Genomic DNA, 18281 nt, shown 5'->3' on the forward strand with positions numbered 1-18281 from the left:
CTCTCTCTCTCTCTCTCTCTCTCTCTCTCGCTCTCTCTCTCTCTCTCTCTCTCTCTCTCTCTCTCTCTCTCTACTTTGAGCCCCCACCCTGAACCATCGCAGCTCCTTTCTTGTCTCTTCATTCTTGTGCTGAAGGATATTTTAAGCAACAAAGCCCTGTGAGTCTACTGTACACACACCGAGACATACATGTTAAGCACAGCTAATCCTTGTATTGCATTATAAAAACCGGAAAAACTTTAGAGCTGCTTGCAAGTGTTGGAAATAAGGGTCAGGGAGCCAACACATGTTGAAACACAAGCACTTCTTTACACACACACACACACACACACACATCATCAGAATAAAATGTTGTGTAATGAAAAGGAATATTCCTGGGCACTGCCAGACATTTGTCATGCCAGCTCTTGGATGTATTCAGACAATAAAGTTGTACTTCAGTGCCACCTGGCATAGCTACTGTTGGCATGACACTGTAAGCCTGTACATTCGTACAGTGCTCATGTGATGACTGACACATGGAAACTCAACAACTTTACAACTGCCCACAAACAAAGATCTGATCAAATAGAATGATTCTTCTTTTTCCTCTTCTTCTGCTTCTTCTTCTTCTTCTTCTTCTTCTTCTTCTTCTTCTTCTTCTTCTTCTTCTTCTTCTTCTTCTTCTTCTTCTTCTTCTTCTTCTTCTTCTTCTGTGCCTGCTTCTTCTTCTTCTTCAGATTGGGCGCAGATTGGTAAAAAAAAACTTCAATCCTTAGGGAATTTAAACATCCAGGATCTTATCTAGTTATTTCTCTTGTTCAGTTTTTTTTTCTTTTCATTTTTTGTACTTTTGCAGTTAGAAATTGCGCCAAACACACACCCAACAAACACCACTTCACACCTTTGTATCTTTGTGGTTTATCCCCAAATTACTCATTTCCTCTAATTCCCTTGTAATGTGTATTTGAAAGTCTTTACATTTTGCACAGAAGAAACCCCAGTCCTCCAAATCAACTCTAGCTTTGAGAGGCAGTGTGCAAACATGCCATCTTACATTAGCCCCGAGGTGGAGGACAGAACGGACACCGCCATCCAATACATTCGAATAAATTAAACCCCAATTTGCACTTAAGTTGACTCCACTTGCCACATGACAAGGGAAGGAAATCACACAGAGAAGTAAAAAGAAGGTGTGGAAAACATGCTGCACACTCTTTAGTCCGCACTCTACCTGCTGGCTTCCATCATCAAACAAGAACGAGGCAAAAGAGGAGGGAGAGAGTGGGGTAGATTTAAAACGAGAGAGTGCAGGAGAGGAGAGGAAGGAGTGAGAGGGAGAGGGGGAAAAATGGCGCTATGGATTAACTGTCCTTCATGCTGAAAATATACATCCCCAGGCGCTTGGCACTGAATTATTAATTCAAATTTGTCAGAGAAAGAATGAGAGAAATCTATTGACGGGGAGACGGGCCCTTTAATGGTCTCATTAAAGGGGAGGCTTCCCACACGAGGCACCTTCTGTACTGCTGCAGGAGTTTTCGGGGCGATGGAGGGTTGGAGGGGGGTACTTGACCCCCCAATGATTTTCTGTCACTTTATCATAAACAAGAAAGGTTGACATGCCCCTCCACTCCCCAACGCTTTCCCTCCACCACCAAACAAACCCTGTGTGTAATTAGCCAAGGGGTGCAAAAGTGCACTGAATGTAAACGAGGTTCACACGCATGCATTGGTAGAAAGAGACAGCAACTACACACACACATTACAAGTTGCGGCTGCTTCTACTGTTGCTGACAGGTACAAATAAAGTGGGGGGTAAAGTCCAGAGGACTCTGAAGAGTCCCCACACAGGTACAGCCATATTGATTTATAATTCATTCAAATTACATGTTGTTCCATTGCACTGCTCCATTACCTCAGATTACACCAAACAGTGACTTTTCTTCTGGATCGCCAGTCAGTCAAGTGTTAGCGTCATTAGCTGCATATAGCTACGTGACTGGGAGCTGTTTTTGGTGAGGGGGGGTTAACTGTCTGTAAAATCCAGATGGCATTAGCAAGGTGAAAGAGCAGGGACCTGTGGGTGCACTGTGCCGTCCGAGGTCAGCTCATTGAAAGGCGTTTGGTTCAGCCTCCAGGGGGACTAAAGAAAGGGGCAATGAGAAACGGAGGGGTGGGGGTGGGGGACTAGAGGGACCACAGATTCATTGCTGATTCAAATCTCTTAGTATCCCTCTGGCAAATGGATTTTCATAATGCTGAGACAATGAGATTTTTTTTCTCCCCAGCAATATTATTTTCATCCCAGTGAGTCTGCAGCTTGATAACATGAACAGCAGCAAATGGGGCCAGTAGATAAAAAATATTTTAAGCCACAAAACAGAAAAATCATTGAACTCTTGACGTGTGAGAAGCTGGAACCAGAACATATTGGCTATTCTGCTTGGTAAGGGATCAACTAATCGATTAATAGACTAATTGTAGCAGCTTCTTTTTATCGATATGACAGCAAATAATTACCACCATTAAAGTAGAGTAACACATACCATCCTATGTCAAAAAGTCTGAACTATCCCTTTAATACATATTCCCACTGATATTATCCTCCCTGGCTGTGCCCATCTGTTGAAGGCCTTTAAGTCCATAATACCACAGCTACACAGAGGACCAACTGATACAGGATGTACATTTGTTTTCCCGTTCACCTCAGGATAAACCCCCAGTATCTTCCAGCCAGCATAGTCAATGAGGTAAGCTTGTCTCCTTCCTGCTCGGAGCGCCTTTTCTCTTGTTTATTTTATGGGACCTAAGGCACTTTTCCTTTCCTCTCAATATCTCTCGACCTCTCTCCATCGCCCCGCCGAGCCCGCCGACCCGTCCTTGGGCGACAGGACTGAACCGGCCACTACCTGTGTAGCTTAACAACAATAGCAATGTTGTCGGAGGAGGTTAAGATTTGACTTAATGTATCCCCAACTGGACCGTTCCTGCGTAATTCTCTTTCATAGCCGCATGGCGTTTGGTCCCCCTGAGGGAGGGGTTGATGAGTCGGAGAGCAAATTGAGCCTTCATGCTTTATTCTAACACGCTGACAATAGTTCGTCCCCATTGGTGGCCACAGGTTTCCAGGAACTGTGAAACAGTTGATATTATGTATTGTTAGCGCAGAGGATATTTGGCCTCTGGACACTGGGCTCTATGTTAGCTTGAGGGCATGTAGCTACAGTATATCACTCTATGCTGGTGAAACAAAGGGTCACTTTTCAAGATGAAGGGTCACTGTTCGTGGCTTAGTGAGGCCTTTGTTAAATGATTAAACCGTTAATGAGTGCAAAGGATACTTCCTGAGATCCTTTCACTTCATTAGATACTGAAGAAAAGAAATGTCCTAATTAACTATGGCCAATGGTTGCTCTGTAGGCTCAGATAAAACTGTCCACCAAGGTATATGTTGGGTATGTTGTTACAATATATATAATGATGTGGAGAAGCAATAACCAGAATGCAAAATATGCTGATATTACATTTAACCCCACTTCACAATAACATTAAATACATTCTTGTCACATGGAAAAAAGTCTAAAAATAATAATTAAAAACAATGTGGATCAGGTGTTTCAATGTAAATCCAAGCCTAACCCTTTATTATAGCTCTAGGGCACCTATATGCCAGTATGACTGGTCGAACAGCATCTAAAACCTCTATCCCCCACGTCAGAGTAAGGGGGCTGTGTCCGACAATTTCTGATAATGACAACCCACTTCACATCATGATTGGCCTAGTGAGCAGAGGTGAGAACTTTTCTCTCTACCTCTAGCTCTTTCTTCATTATTTACACAACTATTTCTGTCACTTTGTCAAACGTGCGAATGAGTGAAGCTCTATGAATGTCTGTCGGGAGAGACTGTCAGAGAGTGTGCACCATTATCCCCCATATCTAAGTGATTATCGCGTCTCGCTTCTGTCAATGACAGCTGGCTTTTTAACCCCGCATCTACAAACAGTCATGTTTTGCAGCATGTAGCTGCATGTATCATTGTTATTAGAGATCAACATTCAGCTGATATATCCTGTGATAGGATGATCACTGCATGATGCTAGTTATCCTTTTAGCCTTTGTATCAGTCTCAAAAAACAACCGTTTAATGTTAAGGAGCAATCGACATCAGTTTACCCTCCCCTGTCTTTTTATTCGCCTCTAATGTGGAGGCGTTGTATCTGACAAAAGGGAATTCCCCAAATGGGACTTGGAGGAAAACAAGGAAGCTGAGATCTCCGGGGAGAAGGGAAACTTGTTTGCTGCCAAGCGTAGATAGATGAGGGAAGCAGAGTCTCCTGTAGAGGAAAAAAACAGACACACACTTCCACGTGAAATGCTGTCAGTGGAGTATTGATGCAAGCTGCTGTGTGTGTATGTGTGTGTGTGTGTGTGTGTGTGTGTAGCTGTTAGTGAGAGTTTGCGTACTTCATGACTTTATTGTGTTGTGTATTGTGGTTTGAGGGTAAAATGGGGATAAAGGAGGTTGCTTTTCTCTGATACAAAGCCCAGCAGATTATAGCCTAAGTGATACCGTTAACCATGCGGCCATTGCCCCTTGCCCCGTGAACCTTATTTGCTTTGATTGCCCTTGCTGCCCTCTTTTTTAACACCACACTCATACACACTCACACAGCCGAATTCTCCAAGTGAACACGCAGCTCTACATGTAGCTTATTGTTGGCAGTCTTTAGTCCTCACTTTTTCCGGTCAACCCACCCAGGGTTATCATAGGTTATTGGGTTCTGTTCTTTCAACGCCCCTGTCTCTGATTGGACCCGAGCTGTCAGGCAGATTAATAATGGATAAAGTAGCAGTTGACAATGCTGACTTGATAACAATCCAGTAGGGTGCAATAAAGAGGACTTAGCCTGGACATGGGTTCAACTCCTCGTTCTTTGAGGCACCGCTGCCGTAGTAAAAGGTGCTTCAGCTTTGATCGTTTTGGCTCGTATACGCGCCTGTGAAAGTCCCTATTGGAAGAGCAGGAGCCTCCAATTCCCGCCTTTACAGGAAGTGACCAGTATGTCTTCTACTCGCGTTTAATTGGCCAAGTTTACTGACAGCACTTGACTCAATAACTGTTTATGACCCAAGAGTTTTATGTGTTGTTTTTGGACAAGGCAGGAAACATATGTTGTGAAGTTTGAAAGGCATAGTGACTTGGCAGCATGTGACTGAGGTTTATTGATTGGGGCACTAAAAGTGTACTTTGAGAGACCATGGTGTTATTTTGCAATGTATAACATGACGGCAAGATGACATGACTGAAAACAGGTGATAGTGTGACGAGGAAATAGCATGATGGAAAAAAGAGGTGTGGAGGTAGTAAAAGGTATGTCTGACATGTCAGGTGAATGCCTTATACCACATGAGTTTTGTCTTTATTCATAAAACATGACTTTACCCTAACTGCAACACATTTTTGTCTTCACAAAAGGTGTTTTATGTGATTAAATCTAAGCAAATAGAGTTTAACTCCAAATGTAGAAAAGGATCATTTATGTGCACAACACATAATCAGCCCTTTCTGATCTTTTTCGCCCCTCTTGTTATTACAATTTGGCTGAAGTGTCAGGTCTTAACCTTCTAGTATCTTTTACCAGGCTGTCATACTGCACAGTGCAGTATGCTTTAGCTTCTTAAAGCCATAAACAAAGTGATGCATGTTTGCCTGAACTTTGACACCAAGTGATGTTTTTTTATTTAATTTTTTGCACACCACAGTGTCCAGTCTGTGAGGCATCAGTGAGATCATAGTGTAGTAATGGAGCGAGTATTTGCATGAGTGAATGTGCAGTGTGTCTCAATGTTGTATGTGTCCCTGGAGCAGGTGGATTGCAAGGGGCTGTGAAAGAGTGTAAAAGCACATGCGGACACACACACACACACACACACACACACGCGCACTCACAGCACAGAGCAAATCTTGTCTAATTAAAAAGCACAGCAGTGATTTCAGGGGCTCTGTGATAGAATGGATGTGTGTATGTGTGTGTGTGTGTGTGTGTGTGTGTGTAGGTCGTTGGCTTCAGCATGATCGCCCGTCAAAAGAAACAATGTATTCTGCGGGACCTCAGGGTTTCCATTTGAGTATTCAGACACGGCGCTGCAACGAGCTGTGGCTGTTTTATGTGAAAAAAAGTTGATAATTAGTCCCACAGTGACTGAACAATGAGATGGAGAGCGAAAGAGAGAGAGAGAGAGAGGGGGGGGGCGCTTAGCACACTTAATGCTCCGACCTGACACTGTCTGGGAATCATTGATCAATTGTTTTTTTGCCCCTAACCCTTTTCTCTCCTTCATCACCCCTCTCCTGCCTTTGAATGATCAGTAAATTACAATCAAACCACTTGTCTGATGTGATTAGCAACAAAATTAAGCAACATTTCTCATCAACCTCAGTGTTTTTTATTTATCTTTTGTCTGGCTTTGCAAACGGGACTAGGTATCGAACTCTTGTCATTTGTGCTTTTTCTTTCTTTTTCAGAAGGCCTCTTTTTTTCTCAAAAGGGACTCTGGTAATAATTAGCAATTAAAATGCTGTCTTTTTGCCTCACTTTCCACTAATTAGCTTGACAGAGATGTTGGGTACAAATTGTCTGTAGTCCCCCCCCCCCCCTCAAACAGCCACACATACACCCATCAAACTCTCCTCCACATGGGTACACACACTCATGTGCTACACACACAAACACAGTCAAAATCTTTCTGAGAAACCATGGCAACACCTCATATGTTTTTTTGCTGTGATCTGGGCTCACCTTGTCATGTTGCTGCTATCAGATTACATTACAAATTTTTACTTTTACTTTTATTTTAGATGAAATAATTACCATGCCTACAAAGTAAATTTGTAAAAGTATGCCGTTATAATCAATTTTCTGACTTTTTGTTTGCCGTTGCATTTGAAGGTTTTTCCCTTTAATTTCTTACCATCAATCAGTGGTTCGACAGCATGGCTGTCAACAAAACTATCATCTTTTTATGGCAGAAATGATCCCTCATGTATTCCAAAAACTACCAGGGCTGTAACTGAGGACACTGAGGTCATGTCTTCTGGGGTTTTTTTCTGGGAATTTGGGGGTTTAGACAATAAGGAGTTGTATGTTCTACAATTAAAAACTTAACACGTGATGGGGATTTTGTGTGTTGATTCCAGGTTTAGACTCAAATTACTATGCTTTGAGACGGTATTTCGGGAAAGTTAATGATAGAACAAATCTGAATGAAGTTGAAAAATAAGGGGTGAGGGGAGGTGCAGTGGAGGGTTGTGAACTCTTCTGAAATCAGCAAAATGCATAAACACGTTCTCCACATTTTTAAATGACTTTTTTGAGAAACTCAGAAACTTTTATTTCCATGTCTTTGCTATATTTTGTTTATTGTGCAGATAAGAACAAGTGCATTATTTTTCTTGTTGACCTGCGTAGGACGTCTGTGTGTTAAAGCCTAAAGCCCTCAGTCTACTGGGTTAGCTTATGTAAGGCTTTATCAATGGTTCTCGGAGGTGTTGGTAACGTGAAAGCCGGTTCAGGAGTCTGATAGGGGGTCAGACAGCTGAGTGGCAGCAGGAAAAAGCACATGCCATGTTTGTTTGGAGCCTTCTTTGTCACCGGCCGCACCCCCTCCCCCTTTTCCTGCCCTTCTCTTGGCCTTATTTAGCCCCCTCCGTGTCACCCAGAGGTCACGGTGATCACATGCTACACGCCAGCTCACACATACACAGACAACACAGGAACAAACAGACACACTCACACACACACACACTCACATACATATTGTAATAGCATGGTAGAGTGCATCATAGATGGAAGTGCCTTCAAGGACCTGCTTCTCATTCTCTAGACCTCATTAGCTGCTGATTTATCTCCCCCTCCTTCCTCCTAATGCTCTGGGTGGGTGGATGGAGTGTGTGTGTGAGTGTGGGAAGGGGGTACCGTGTGAGAAAAATGATGTGTATTTCCATGGATTAGTGTCTGTGTATGCGTGTGTGTCTGAGAGAAAGGCAGACCTTTAGCGTTAAAGATGGTATATTTTAGTGAGGGTTGGTGTGAATGTGTTGGTCCGGAGGTGTCAACTAGACACAGGGACTCTGTCATTCCACATTAGCCTACTGTGAGCACACTCAACCTGGGGTCAAACAGATTAATAAAATATCACACACACATACACACACAGAGCTACTATCTGATTAAATATTCTGCAGCACTGCGCTTCATAATCATGACAAGTACACACAGCGCTTTTGTTCGCCATTATCCATTTAGGAAATGTTTGTCTTGTCTTGCAATAATCTGTTCAAACCCCCAGTGAGCTTATTATTGTCAAGGAAAAGAGCTTATAGCTGCGTGTAAAGGTAATATGTTTGGAAAGATGCAAAATGTATTTTTAAAAAGGAATTAATAGTGAAAAAAAGACTTCCCACTATTATGAATTCCCGCGCTTTTATTGCACCCTGCTGTTTAAGTGATTACTGTTTCGCACAAGATTTATGTTTTTTAAAACAGTAAATATCTTTTTTTTTACAACACATTCTGTTTTGTTACGATATAAAAGACGAGGTGAAGACATTAGGTTAAGGAGCAGCTCTGGTACTAATATGACTATAACTCTGCCCTACATAATTCATTGACTCCTGGGGAATAAATCTCTTGGGTGGAGGACCATTTTTTTTGCCTTTACCTGATTCCCTCCACATCGCCGTCTCAAGAGATGATTCACAGGGGAAAAAAAGTGGACGGAGGGATATTTCGTCATGCGGTTCATTTTGAAGTCCTTTTTAAAATAAAAAAACCAAACATGTCACATTGTAGCAGTGTCCCCTGAGAATACTAATTATTTCAACCTTTTTCTGAAACATTATGACCCATGTATTTGTCTCCATGAGGATACTGTGACACTATAAAACTGTCTTGAGTTATAGTTTCTGCCAAAAAGAACATGAGACATGAAGGCAGCAGATGTTAAAAAGTTTGCTAGTATACCTTGCCGAAATATAGGACTGGATATGCGCACAATCTAACCATGATTGGATTCTATTGTTGTTGCCTTTTGAAACTCAATCAGCTGTTGTGTGAGACACGATGGTTTGTAATTCTTGGCCATTATGTCTATGTTTAGGCTCTGTTATTATTTTTAAATTTCTTTATCCTTATACTTCTCAACAGCACTTACAGAGATTGCTTAAAGGTCATCTTATCTAACCTCTTGCTTTGCTTGCTCCCGTAGATGTGAAGAACCTGGAGAACTTCCACCTGGTAGAAAGTGTCCAGGAGCAGGTCAACGCAGCGCTGCTGGACTACGTCATGTGTAACTACCCGCAGCAAACAGACAAGTTTGGCCAGCTGCTCCTCCGGCTGCCAGAGATCCGAGCCATCAGCCTGCAGGCCGAAGAATACCTTTACTACAAACACCTGAACGGCGATGTGCCCTGCAACAACCTGCTCATTGAAATGCTTCACGCCAAGAGAGCTTAGGAGGGGACTGCGCTGCCCATAATGCAGCTGAGCAGACATCCTGAAAGTTGTGTTGCAGCCCAAAAACTCCTAATGACTAAACGCCCGGCTCAGATTTGACTGAGTGATGACCTGGTGGATGGAGAGCAGAGAGTGTTAGCAACTCTTGTCTGCATTAAGCTCATTTTGATCTTTAAGTTACAACTTGGAGTACGGATCTGGACAAACACATGCGTAGAGACAGATCATATGCACACACATACAGCATATGGATCCCTTCATTAAAAAAAAAAAAAAAAAAAAAAAAAAAAGTCTGAAAGAACAGCTACATCTCCTCAACCACACAGAAAAAGACAATACTGAAAGGAAAAAAGAAAAAACAAACACTTGAAACAAACACTGCATTTGGCACAAGATGGGATCTAATCGTCTGTACGAGCACAGACTATCAAGACTGGCGGGCTGCAACTTAAAGAATTAACAACCCTTGAGTGTTTTAGAGCTGGTGACATTGTGAGAGGCTTTTTGTGCTGAGAAAGGAAACTGAGTAACCCGGGCCATCTTTCAGACAGCTTTGAGACTACAGTGGTGGCTTATTCTGGTCGACGATCCTCCAGTGTGCTCTCTCACTGAAACCGGCTTTTAGCTTCCGTTGGTACTGTGAAGACAAACGGAAAAGCAGTCAACCAGGCCGGGGACTCTCACCTACCGTCACATCTGTTCCTTGAACTCACATAAGACGCCCGCCACGGCAGCTCAATCTGATTTAGAAGGGTGAATCGACGGTTTCAAAATAAACGATCCAAAAGAGGAAGATTCTTTAATGAACAAAATGATAAATAGGCCGATAAGAAGAAAAATACTAAGATGTTTGTTTTTTTCTCATGAAATGGTAGTCATTTGCTCCTCATGGTCACCTTGTGGTTCCCCTTTCTTATTCCACCACCCCGAATCATCTTAAACTATGTACCTCAGAAAGACCAGTGTTAAATAAATTCAATTAAAAATGTCAGCTGAAACAACTGTATTTATAGCCCTTTTCCTGCAAAAACAAAAACAAACCCTCCTGTTTTATTATTTCAAACAAAGTGTGATTCTGGAGACGGAGAAGGATCGACCCTGCCTTTGTCCGGAAAGACCAAAGCTTGCTGCAGAACAGAAGAAGTAAATTACAAAAACCTTAATAATCAGTATTATAAGAGAAAAAAAAAAGAAGATTTTTGATGTCACAGTTATGTGAGTCTTGCCTTATTTCATTACCATGCTAGATAACCGTGCAGATGTGAATGAAAATATGTACAAATATATATATAAAGTATTAATGTTGTAAAAATAAAAAAAAGAATAATTCAACAGGTGTTTACATTAATATGGTCATATGGGAGAGAACTGTGATGAATAAGCATAAATTGCAAAGCAATGATTTCCTAAAAAATGAAAACAACGAAATGAAAAAAAGATCCCTCTGGTTTGCTTTGGTGTGTGTACAGTGTTTTATTTTTTATTTGTTTTTAGCAGTACTTAAATTATGTCGTGAGACACTAAAATCAAAAAGGAATCACACTTAAAATATTAATTTCTATCTGTGTCCGCTGGCATTCAAACATTTGTTTCTTAAGCATTGCTGTATAAGGATTCCGTTTCACTTTCAACCTTTTTTGTAGACTTTTCTTTTTTCATTTACAGTGCTTTGACCTTTTTTTTATGTACAGTATGTCACTGGTTACGCTTATTAATGAAGATAATTTATTGCTTCTCTGGGTTTCCATCTTTGTGTTACATGACGTGAGGTGTCCGCACCAGAATAAATTTGTTTACTGTAGCATGTTCTTGTTTTGTTTCCACACGTAGTTCAGTGATGCAGGTCTGGAGCAAAATAATGGGCTTTCAAAAAAAGGAAGAAAAAAAAAATAATCACGGCAATTTCTTTGTCTTTTAAATGTTTATGCAAGTCAGTACATTGAAGAGAGTATTGTATTTAAGCAAGTATGTGTGAAAGATGTTTGTGCCACATCAGTTTTTCTTTTTAACCTGATCATCATCATCATTGTTCTTTCCGGTTTGCTCTTATACCAAAGACTGCATCTTTTCCTCTGTGAGCTGTGACTTCTAGTATTGCGTCCAAAATGAACAAAAACTGACTCGTTTTATTTTAATTCTTCTTAAAAAGTGCCACCCTAAATTATTTTCATGTGGAGTTTTTCACATGTACTGTAGTTGTTGTTACTGTTTTTGTTTTCAAAATGTCCCAACACTTGCCTCCCAGCAACAACCTGTGGTGTTTATTTGTTTACCTGTCAGCATTTGTCAATTACTGTAAGTCATAGAACGATCAAAAGTCTTTCAATGGCATGTTTAATGTACAGAAAAAAATCCCTTAAAACCCCATTTCAAGAAGCAGTTCCTGAGCTCCATTTTCTGACACTCTCATTAACTGTGTCTATATCGATCAGACAATCTTTTATCACCCACTTTTTCAAATTCTCTGTTCAGTTTCTGCAGCTGCCTTGGACTTCCTATAACATACAGGTGAACTCTGTACCCCACACAGGCCATACAGTCATGCACATTAATATAGTGCATGACTTCATGCAGAAATCCCATTTTTTACTGCATGGTTTATGAAACTGCTGCAGTCCGGCTCCAATCCCCCGACAGGAGCTTGTCTTGAGATGAAGTTTCGTAAAAGTTTGGAGAAACAGATTTCTGTCACTTCAGCTGTCAGAAGTTAAAGGGAATGGTGTGAAATTCAACTGTTTGCTTTACAACCTGTAGCTTAGGAGTAACTGCCTGCACAGACTTGTATACAGGATAAATACTTTACTAAGGACTTAAACAATGACTACCTTTGTGCATTCACATGCTCATGTATGCTGTCACATGTCACACATGGATACACAAAGGATCAAAATGCTATTTTCCTCCCGCTTGTCATGACTTTGCCCCTCCTGCTGACATTCTAGTTGCCCCTTATCACTGCCCCTGTCATGGGGAGTGTCTCTCTGAGGCTAAATGAATTTTTCCTCACACTTCAATAAATAATTATTATGCTTATAACACCAGAATCTCGCTTCCTGCACACACTAACTCTGTCCAGTTCCATTATATGTTTTTTTTTGTGGGGAAAAAATGAAAAGCTATTCCAACATCCCTTGAATAGCATTTTAGTAAAACATACAGGAATGAGATCAAATGAGGAATCAGTTGTTCTGCTTAAGCTCTTTGTCCCATGCATTTCTGGCCTTTATTGATAGTTTGACAGTGGAGTGACAGTAAACCAGTGGAGAGAAAGGGGGAGGGGGGGGGGGGGGGGGCGTGTGGTAAAAGTGTCCACCTGAATCCAATATCACACTAATGGGTCACATATACGCTCCATCACTTAGTTCATGTAACAGACTGCAGTACTGCCGCACACTTTAACAATTTGGCAATTTAAAATACCGTAATGCTTTCACAAGCAAACGTACAGCAAGTGAAGCCATGAAAGGGAATATACCACGAAAAACATACAAACAAACCAAATAAAAACAAACAAACTTTAGTGAAACCTTAGAAAATTAAGTTAATCATAATTGAGCATTTAGCTTTCATTAACATGCACTGTATCTTAAAATAAAGGCAAAGTTGAAAGAAGAACGAGTCCCTTCCTAGATATCTGAAAATAAGGTATGCAACACTGCATCTCCACAGTGATCGTAGCTGAACCTTTGTTGAAGAAAAGGGAGGAATAATACAAAGAAACAAATGTCACCAACTCCGATTTCACAAAAAAAGAAGAAAAAAAAATAGAATCACAATATGAAACTACAATCACCGTCGACATCCAGGTCAGTCAACGTGGACGAGGCCACAGCTTTTGTGAGGCGCAGGGCTGCGAGGGAAACAGGAAGCTGTAAACTCCAGCTCCATGGGAACATGAAGACTACAACCAGCCGGCAAGGCATCCGCCTCTGAGGGAGGAGGCTCCTGGATGGGAGACAGGGATTGGTAAGCGGGGAGTGTCAAGTCAAATTAGGAAAACAATATCTGTTTACACTGTAATAACAGTAAAGACTGAGGCCATACAATTCACTGGTAGATTTAGGAGAGGACGGGAACATTTTCCACTTTGTTTTAGGAGAAAGTTGAATTACAGAATACAGTATTCTTAGTTATCGTATCTTTAAGGTTTTGTAAAAGCACATTTTGTCATTGAATTTGGCCACTAGTCCAAACGTTCCGTATATAAAATACTGCCCCTGTGGTTGAATGACACATAAATGTCTTTAAACATTGTGTCCTGCTTTTTTTTTAAACTGTAACCTTGATTTACATTTCCTTTGGCATTCAGTAAGATTATTTTCTATCCGATCAGTGTTTCTGTCGGGTATAGGGTCTTACTTCGTATGACAATGACCTTTACTGCTTGTGACTCTTTGAATCTTTTGTTTGGCTCTTGTTCTCAAACTGCCTCAGTTAGATTATATAACTAAACAAGTCTTTTTTAAATTGATGAAATAGCAAAATATTTACAACCGTATTAACCAGGGTGAAAATATTAACCTGAATTGAAGTCTTTAAGCTTGGTTTTTAACAATTTTATCTCAAAAGCAATTCAAATTTAAAGAGCAGCTCGTTTCGCCCCGTCTCAACCTTCAACAGCACAAATGTTGGCGTTAATACAAATTAGACCTCCATTATTTACTGAAACATACATCTGCTCACAAAGTCACACAAGGTTAATGAATGATCTAAAGACTTTTTTCAACAGGTAGAGTTTTGTGAAAGAATACATGCAATCCTGTGCTAAGAAATGAAGAATAATTGTCAAACTACAGCCCCACAAGGCCATTTTCCTTTGAATGATCCAACCTGCTGCTACCTCGCTCTCAATCTGATATATTCACGTCTTCTAATGTTTTGTTTGATACCCCAATACATCCATGTTGAGGTTAAAATGAACATTTTGTTCTTCTGAAATAAGCAAGGTGTTGAAAGGTTGCCTATCCTATAAGTGTAATAACACTGGGATTATAAGAGTCTCTGCAAACTCAATCTGAAAGAATCACAGTGCAGCAGAAACTGCTGAAAAGTCTCTTGTATTTGTAATAACAAACCAAACTTTTGACATCTATTCTTTTTCATTTTCTCTTCATGAAGCAAATGATACGAGGGAGTATTGGATTGCTGAGGTGTTGATGATAGTGTTCTCGTGCAGCATTAAGGATGCTGGTCACAGCCGGGCAAGAGGCCAGCTCGATCCCCGGTGCACAGCGTAGCAATCCTCACTTGGAGCTTGGCTTGCAGTGCCTGGCCTCCTGTCTGTAAATGTGTTAAACCTGCTTTCACTCGCCCTGAATTTGTATAAATAATGTATATACATTTATCCACAGACTCTAACAAGTGCAGCCTCAGGTGAAAATACTCAGAAATGCATGCTATGCGCATCCCCGAAGGTGGACATCAGCGCCAAACCGACCAACTCAAAAGATAACCACACAGAGAGCAAGAAAAAAACAAAAAAAAAACACAAATGAATAACTTGCCAAAAGCAACATAAACACACACACATACAAATGCAGTGCTGTCAGTTTCTTAGCAAGCTTTCCTTTCCGTCACACAAACAGCCTCAAGTTGTGTCTGCCAGTGTTATGTGTGAAGCTTTTAAACTCTGGAACCACATCACTCGTGTTTACCGAGATGTGCTTGTATGTTTCCCTGCGTTGTCAAAGCACAGTCAAAGAGAAAGAGATTGAGGGCACAAGAAAAAACAAAAGCATTTGGAAGTGTTCCAAGATTGAAGAAAAAGGTGCAACTGAACACGGGAATAGGCTGAATGGTATTCAGTCCAGTGGCAGGCAGGACCGGAGGCTCAGGAGGTCTGAGAAAAGCACAACCATTTTCTATGTAATGAACACCCACCCAGCGCCACACGGTGGTACATCTGGTGGAATAATCAATAAGGGTAACCTATCACATCAATCAGATTATAACGTTTGAACACAACAACACACTTACTGTAAATGCAATTAAAATTCTTCCTTATTGAGAACTTTCTACAAGCGACCACCATAAGTTTAAATAAAAAGGACTTGATTCTGCACATCTTTGTTTACTGTCATTCTACGTCATCAAGTTGAATGTAGGCTACTTTTTTTTGTATTCTCACCTCAGTATTCAGTAGCTCTGTTTTTTGTTTTTTTTATGCTAAACCAAGAAGTTCCCTCAAAATAAAAAGACCTTCCAAGCTAATTAATTGAAAATTATCGCATAAAAGCACATCACCAGAACGAGCACCGCCACTGCTGAGCCATCTTCCTATTGTTCATTATTGAGTGACTATGAGTTATTACTGGAACTGTAGTTTAGTTCTGGGAAGTTCAGACAAAGCTATTTTTAGTTACTGCCATTCATCATAAATCATTATACAAAAAAGAACATGAGAGCATTGGCAGTTATTTCGTGGTGTTGGTCCTGATTTTAAAAAAAGAAGCACTGATGTCAAATTAACTGTAACTGGCATTTTATTTAGATTGTGCCTTGTATATCACCATACTCTCTTTGTTAATGGTGGTCTGAAATTAATTGATCTCTAAAACAAAGGGAAGAAAGCATTTATTTATGAATAAAATGGTTTACTCATCCGTTTTTGAGGGGTAAAACTGGTGGAGGCTCACAAGTGAAGCTAGAAAGAAACAGCACAAATCTTCAGAGAGGCAATTAGTCAACTTTCTAATCACTTATACCAAACAGCAACTGGGGGACCCATTGTTTGGCGGCCTGACGGACAAACTTTAAAAATGTAAAGATCAAATTAATAGGCTAGCATTGTTAATGGGAACACTCACTATTGTAATGCAAAAGCCTCACTGTGGCATGCAAAGCAAATACACTAAGGTTTGGAGATGGAATGGTTCGAAGGCCGCTGCCGTTTCATTTCAAAGCATGCATTATACATCATTGTGCATAAAGAGAAAGCCTACAGCATTATGATGTTTTTTTTCCACGATGATTATCCTTTATTAGTCATTAAAAAGAGAGCGAGAGAGAGAGAAAAAATACAACTTTTAAGCACCTGAACCTCGCTGCCAGCATTCCATTAATTGCCTGCACAATGGGGAGAGCCTTTGGAGATTTTTCAATTTTAAAAAATGAGGAGCGTTCATTCAGTCGTGCTCATGTTATACCAGCACTTAAATCCTACACAGCTCACATAAAAAAGGACTCAAGGTTGCATCCGATTGAAAGCCTCCAACTACAGCCACTTCAGAAATCCATTTAGCAAGCGGGGGGTTAGAACATCTAATTCAAACAGAGTCGCCCTGTTAAAACGGTTGCGCCAATGTCTTTTAAAAACACATACAAACACACACACACACTTTCAGGCACACACTTTTCTCCTCTGTTTGTTTGGCTCCATTGTAGGGAAAGATGAACCTGGCACATACTGTCGAGAGATGACACAAAGAATTAATCTTGCCAGACCTCAGCCAAGTGGCGAAGGTGAATGCTTGACTGCACGTGAAATCTTGACCTTTGCTTCGACAGTGTCAAAAAGAGAGCTCTGCGGGAACGTCAAAGAAAGAGGAGCGTCTGTAATAACATGACAACCTTAATGTCACAATACTGTTCATCCGCTGCACAATCCCGGTAAACACTATATGTTTATCAGAAAAAAAGATGATATTTTTGGAATATGAAAAAAACAATATGAAAAAAACAATTCAATTACAGCAAGAAGTGGAGGGAAAATCTAGTAGCCACATGCAGGGCTGTGTATTAATCTGTTGATTCGATACGTATCATGACACAGTTGTTACGATTCAATATATTTCGAAATATTACGATATTTATTGCGATTTTGTCATAGTGTAAAGAACACATCGCATATGCTACATGTAAAATCTGAGCAAAAGAAAGTTGTAATGCCGTCAAAATAGTAGGATCTGCATTTAAATGGATCACAGTCCCTTCAACATCTAACATTTTAGCAATACTTTTTGTGCAATCTAAGGCCACTGTCTGCCACAAATATGTTCATGTGAACGATTAATTAAATATCGATACAGCATCTCAAAAACAGAAAATCACGATTCTCAAGTGTATTGATATTTTGTCACACCTGATGTTTCATTTGTTGAGGAACTAATGACAGATTATGCTTGATCCTGTTGTTTTTTTTTTAAGTAAAAGCCTGGAGATTTGCTTTTACTTATTGTTCAACTTTTAACACTTGAACAGTGGCCAGCAAAACCTCCACAACAGAATCTCCAGGTTTAGCTTGTAGTTTTGCTCATACCTATATAATCTATACAGTTCTGCTTCTGAAATTGCAGTTATTACTGAGGGAACATACATCACTTTTCTCATCACCTCTTCCCAGAACAGACTGCAGACTATTACACAACTGTATTAGACTGTCTTGCACTCAAAAATAAAGCTTTTTGTGACAGGTGCTTTAACAGAAAAAAGCAAGCTATTGGAAATCGGGACCCTCACATACTTTACTTGCTTCTTGATGTACTTCTCTGTAAGTTTCAATCTGTGACCTAATACCAAGTGTTTGGAACAACGAAAGTAAAAAGGTTCAGGGTCTGGGAATAGACTGAATCAGTTTCTTTGTGACAACATTGTATTCATTTTATATTACTGAAGTTTGCTACATGCCCAACCACAACCCGAACCCGAACTTAATTTTAATTCTGGTCCTATGTCTAAAGCTAAGTATAAACTCTAAATAAATGGTTAATGTTATGGAGACCAGATTTCTGTCCCCAGATGTCAGATAATTACCCACAAGTTATGCTGGGAGCAGATTTGTGTA

The 18281-nt window shown here is 40.4% G+C and overlaps 2 protein-coding genes across 2 annotated transcripts in view; one reads left to right on the plus strand and one right to left on the minus strand.

The window, feature by feature from the left end:
* nr5a2 (nuclear receptor subfamily 5, group A, member 2) overlaps positions 1 to 9499 on the plus strand; it is a 62102-nt gene extending 52603 nt beyond the window's left edge. The window contains exon 7 of the mRNA XM_076088140.1: positions 9252 to 9499. Within this exon, the coding sequence (XP_075944255.1) occupies positions 9252 to 9499 (248 nt within the window). The remainder of the gene's footprint in view (positions 1 to 9251) is intronic.
* A 3271-nt stretch (positions 9500 to 12770) lies between these two features.
* LOC142946406 (adhesion G protein-coupled receptor D2) overlaps positions 12771 to 18281 on the minus strand; it is an 83204-nt gene continuing 77693 nt past the window's right edge. Inside the window, exon 24 of the mRNA XM_076087602.1 lies at positions 12771 to 13444. Within this exon, the coding sequence (XP_075943717.1) occupies positions 13307 to 13444 (138 nt within the window). The 3' untranslated portion in view covers positions 12771 to 13306. The remainder of the gene's footprint in view (positions 13445 to 18281) is intronic.

This window comes from Anarhichas minor, unplaced genomic scaffold (genome assembly GCF_050575085.1).
Source record: "Anarhichas minor isolate MPS153535 unplaced genomic scaffold, ASM5057508v1 ptg000010l, whole genome shotgun sequence".
NCBI lineage: Eukaryota > Metazoa > Chordata > Actinopteri > Perciformes > Anarhichadidae > Anarhichas > Anarhichas minor.